This window comes from Penaeus monodon, chromosome 8 (assembly GCF_015228065.2).
Source record: "Penaeus monodon isolate SGIC_2016 chromosome 8, NSTDA_Pmon_1, whole genome shotgun sequence".
Classification (NCBI taxonomy): domain Eukaryota; kingdom Metazoa; phylum Arthropoda; class Malacostraca; order Decapoda; family Penaeidae; genus Penaeus; species Penaeus monodon.
Genome location: NC_051393.1, coordinates 20850192 through 20855650, shown reverse-complemented (window position 1 = coordinate 20855650; position 5459 = coordinate 20850192). Strand labels below are relative to the sequence as shown.

The 5459-nt window shown below is 55.0% G+C and overlaps 1 protein-coding gene across 1 annotated transcript in view; it reads left to right on the top strand.

The window, feature by feature from the left end:
* LOC119575903 (SHC-transforming protein 1-like) overlaps positions 1 to 5459 on the top strand; it is a 24850-nt gene that overhangs the window by 512 nt on the left and 18879 nt on the right. The window contains exon 3 of the mRNA XM_037923440.1: positions 1548 to 2073. Within this exon, the coding sequence (XP_037779368.1) occupies positions 1548 to 2073 (526 nt within the window). The remainder of the gene's footprint in view (positions 1 to 1547; positions 2074 to 5459) is intronic.

The following is a 5459-nucleotide window of genomic DNA, read 5'->3' as shown; positions in this document are numbered from 1 at the left end:
TATTATTATTTTATTTTTTTTTTAATTATTTTTTATTATTATATTTATTTTTTTTTAAATTTTTTTTTTTTTTGTTGTTTTGTTTTGGTTTTTTTAATTTTTTATTTTTTATCATCCCATCATAAAACCCCACCTCACATCATCCCACCCCAATTCATCATCTAAATAAACCTTTTTTAAAATCATACTTTATAAACCCAAATACAATCATCCCATCAAACCCCCACCACCACCACCACCTCATCCCCCCCCCCCAAACCCCATCATCACCCCCCTGACTTTTCTACCTTTTTCTTTTATTTTTCCCCCCCCCTTTTTATTATTATTATTATTATTATAAAAAATTTTCATTATTAACTTTATCATTGTACTATATCATCACAATTTTCGCTGTGCCCTGTTGATGCGTTACTACCCCCTCGCTTTTTAGTCTTTTTTTGGTTGGGGGAAATTCGACAAAAAAACTGCAATTTTGAATCTGAAAAAATAGATCATATATTGTGGTTTTGTACTGCCCTGCAACATCAACTTGTGTGGTACTTTCCTTACCTTTATCATGTTTTTGGGTTTTCATTTTTTTTTGTATCTCATCATCATTTCCCATGAGCCGTGGAAAAGGATGGAAGGTCAAGGGACATCATTTACCGCCTGATGTGCCACCTGAGGAGCCTGAATTACTGGGGAAAAAAATAGATAGATATAGAGAAGATAGAAATAATTTTAAATTTGCAATCCCCAAACCCCCCAGAGCGGAAAAACCCCCCCCCCCCCCAGGGGAAAACCCCCCCCCCCGGTGGGCGCGCGTGGGGGGTGGGGGGGCCCCGAGCCGGGGGGGGGGCTTGCACTGGGGGGAACCCAACGGCCTCGCCTCCTCCACCACCGCCACCACCGCGTCCACCACCACCACTTCCCTGACGCTGCGCCCGTCGAGCCCGGCCGGCGTCAGCACCGTCAGCAGCGCGGGCGGCCTCCTCGCCGGCAGCGGCCCCGGCGGCTTTTGGACCCCGGCGTCGCACCTCGGCGGCGGCGGCGGCGGCGGCGGCGGGGGGGCGGGGAAGCAGCAGTAGCAGCGGCGGCGGCGGGGTGGCGGCGCGCCTCGGCGCCCCGAAATTTCCCGGGGCCTGAGGCCCCGGGCCCCCGGGGCCCCACTCCCTGGGGGTGGGGTCGTCGGGCTGCCGCACCTGGAGGGCACGACCGGGGGGGCCACGAGCCCCAAGACTATACCCCAAAAACGCACTTCCCCCAAAAAGAGCACCACAAGGGAACACCTTCGACAGACGCACTCCACCCCGACGCCCGCCTCGCGCACCACACAACCCGCCCCCCGCAGCCCCCTCCCCCCCGCCCGCCGCGCCCACGCCGCCCCGGCCCCTCACCACACCCCGGGCCCAGGGCCCCCCTCGCCCCCCGCCAAGTGCCTAGGGAAAAACCCGGGAGAAAACAGCAGGCGCGTGCCTCAAAAGCGGTAAAGGGCCAAGTCGGACAATGGGGCTGCAGAAAGGGTGGGTGGACGTGAACTTTGCACTCCCCCCAAAACCTGCACAAAGGGGTGGGGTCACATCAAAGTTTAGTGGTTAGCTGCAGCGTAACAGAAAGAAGTAACTCGGGGTTTTACACCGTGCACTTATCGGGGGGGAGTGGAGACAGCTGCGGCAGTAGCGGAAGCGGCGGCGGGGGCGGCAGCGGCGGCGGCAAGAAGGGGCGCCACCACCGGTCCAAGTCGCTCGAACGGCACCAGGGCGCCCGCATCCACCCTGTGGCGCCCGTCGCGCACCACCGCCACACGCGCTCCCTCGAGAGGAACCACAAGTTCAGGGTCGACCTCCGCGCGCCCTTCCCGACCAAGGACGAGCCGCCCGAGCACCAGGCGCCGCCCCCGCCCCCGTGTCTGACGGCCACGCACGTGCCGTGGGCGCCGGATGCAGTGCAGGGCAGCATAGAGCAGGACACGCAGCAGCAGGTGTGGCTGGGCGGCATGGAGGGCGGGCACGGGGGCGGAGCGCTCCTTCTCAAAACGCGCGGGCTGCTCCCACCCCACCACCAGTTTGGCCGGGAAGCATCTGCTCGCGTCAGGTGATTGGGCGCCGCGCCCCTCCTCGCCCCCTCGGGCCGCGCGGGGCTTCTCCTTGTTGTTTCTGTTGGAAAGAAGGGGCGGTAGTCATTTCGAGGGAGACGGCTGGGGCACTTTGCATTGTGCTTAGGCCTTTCTCTTTCTCTTGCCTCGCTCTCTCCTATCTTGCTCTCTCTCCTGTCTCTCGCTCTCTCTATCTCTCTCTCTCATATCTCTCCTATCTATTTCTCTCGCATCTCTCTCCACTCTCTCTCTCTCTTATCTCTCTCTCTCTCTCCTATCTCTCTCTCTCTCTCTCTCTCTCTCTCTCTCTCTCTCCTCTCTCTTCCCCTCCCTCCCCCTCCCCCCTCTCCCTCCCTCCCTCCCTCCCTCCCTCCTTTCCTCCCTCTGTCCCTCCCTCCCTCCCTCCCTCCTTTCCTCCCTCCGTCCCTCCTTTCTTCTATCCATCGTAACCTCTCTCTATTTTTCTTTCTCTCTCTCTCTCTCCCCTTTTTTTTTTCTTTCTCTTTCTCTCTCTCTCTCTCTCTCTCTCTCTTCTCTCTCTTCTCTCTCTCTCCTCCCCTCTCTCATCTCATCTCTCTCTCTCTTCTCTCTCTCTCTCTCTCCTCTCTCTCTCCCTCCCCCTCTCCCCCTCTCCCCTCTCTCTCTCCCCTCCCTCCCTCCCTCCCTCCCCTCCCCCTCCCTCCCTCCCTCCCTCCCCCTCCCTCCCTCTCTTCTCCCGTCCCCTCCCCTCCCCCCCTCCCTCCCTCCCTCCCCCCCTCCCTCCCTCCTCCCTCCCTCCCTCTCTCTCTCTCTCTCCTGTTTTCTGGGGCTAAAATGTTTTGATTTCCCATATCTATGACCATTTGCTCCATTGTGCAATAACTACTGGTCGCTATTGTTATTGTGATCACCGAAATCTTCTTGGTTTCGTCGACATAGTGGCAGATGATGAAACGTTAGAAGTACTATGAAAATGTACCCAAGCCTGAAACCCCTCAGTACCTATGCCAATTGATTAATTTCCTGGACAGTATTCAGGACCTGTATTGAAAGGTCCTTGTAAAGTAACTGTATGTATAACAAAGATAGGAATCGATGATATTGCTGTATGGGAAAACGGGAACCGGCACGGAACTCGAGTCACTTCTGTTACGTTGTGCGCAGTTTCATTAACTTGTAATCCATATGATGATGTTAATGCTACCAGGTAATCGTCCACTGTTTTATGCACGGAGAACTGGTGATCTTGATTCTTTCTTTCATGATGCTAGGTTGGCGATAAGTAGCAAGCTTTTTTTTCTTCTCTTGAGTAAGCTAGGTTTAGACCGTAAATTGTATATATTTTATTCTCTTCATTGCTAACATCAATAGAGAGTTGCAGTGTAGAATCTCGCGGCAGATTGACTGTTATAAAAGCTCTCCTATCTCCTCTTCCTGTGCTTGTAGTATACTTAACCGTTTCCTAAGGAAGTTATTAAAAAGAACAAGAAAATAGGGAATTCTTTCGCCTGTATCGTACTTCTAGTTCTGCGTTTGGAGGAGACTGATTCTCGAACGGACGAGTTCGTGGCTGGCGGCTCGAGACACAGATTTGCACAGCCTGGGATCAGTCTTTTTCCTGCTTCTTGGTAGAGTAAACGTTTTGATAACAGGAGTTTCCGCCTCGAAGTCCTATTTTGGCCATAACGAGAGGTTCCATGGTCAAACGTCATTAGGCTCGACTTGTAATTGTGGGTGAGAAACCTTACTGTAAATTTCACCGTGCACGAGACAGCGGAGTGCAAAGTTTTCGAGTTCTGTCCAGTAGGCCTGTTGTAGTTTTGATATATGTGGGAGGCTCAGATGATACCAAGGGATCTAGACGAGGTTCTCTGGCTGATTGCGAAAAACCAGGAGATTGTCCGTTGGTGTATAAGCGCTTCTAGTTGTTGGTCGGTATGATAAGGCTGGCGATAGTACATGGGTGTCTAGTAAACTGGATCTGTTACTCTCTCTGAGCATACTATAAATATCCCTGTTTTGCCATTTCTTCCTTTCTTCCTTCCTTCCTACCTTTCTTCCTTCCTTCCTTCCTTCCTTCCTTCCTTCCTTCCTTCCTTCCTTCCTTCCTTCCTTCCTGTTCTTCGTATCATATTTTATGTTTTTGTTTTGGTTTCGACTTTCTTGTATTCCCCGCTTTTCATCATTCATTTTTTTTTTAGGTCTCGTCTCAGATTCCTTCTCTTACCCCCTCCTTCCTTCCTCCCTTCCTCCCTCCCTTCCTTCCTTTTCCCTTTCCTTCCTTCCTTCTTCCTTCCCTTCCTCCCTCCCCTCCCTCCTCCCTCCCCTCCCTCCCTCCCTTTTCCCCTTCCTTCCCCTCCCTTCCTCCCTCCCTTCCTCCCTCCCTTCCTCCCTCCCTTCCTCCCTCCCTCCCTGTCCTCCCTCCCTTCCTCCCCCCCTCCCTCACTCACTCACTCATTTCTATCACCATGCTAGTCTGTCTAAATTTCTCTCCGTCCAGACATACAGACAGACAATATAACGATGTGTTATAGAAGAGGGGGGGGGTAAGAAAATAAAAATGGAAAACGATTACGAATCTTGGATGAATAGGCGGCAGGAGGGAGGAGAAGGGGAGGGGGGGAAGGGGAAAGGGGGTTTCAACGGAATGACAACGGTCGCTGGTAGGGAATGGCCAGGGGGTGGGAGGGTGAGGGGGAAGGGGGAGGGGAGGGGGAGGAGGCGAGTGGGGTGGGGGAGGGGGTTGGGGCGATGGAGGAGGCAGGAGTAATGAGGACGTCCTGCATGAGGAGGGAACGCCACCCCTCCCCCGCCTCCCCCTCCTGCTCGGTCTCCTTCTCCTCCTATATCCATGGCCTCCTCCTCCTCCTCCTCCTCCTCCTCCTCCTCCTCCTCCTCCTCCCTCCTCCTCCTCCTCCTCCTCCCCCCTCCCCCTCCCCCCTCCCCTCCCCCTCCCCTCCTCCCTCCCCCTCCTCCTCCTCCTCTTCCTCCTCCTCCTCCTCTCCCTCCTCCCTCCCCCTCCCCCTCCTCCCCTCCTCCCTCCTCCTCCCCCCTCCTCCTCCTCCCTCCTCCTCCCTCCTCCTCCTCCCCCCTCCTCCTCCTCCCTCCTCCTCCCCCCTCCTCCCCCCCTCCTTCCTCCTCCCTCCTCCTCCCCTCCTTCCCCCCTCTCCTCCTCCTCTCCTCCTCCTCCTTCCTCTCCTCCTCCCCTCCTCCTCCTCCTCCTCCTCCCTCCTCCTCCTCCTCCTCCTCCTCCTCCTCCTCCTCTCTCCCTCTCCTCCTCCCCCCCCCCCCTCCCCCCCTTTCCCCTTCGCCTTCCCCTTCCCCTTGCTCTTCCTCTTCCTCTTCCTCTTCCTCTTCCTCTTCCTCTTCCTTTTACTCCTCCTCATTCATTCGTCATCATCATCAT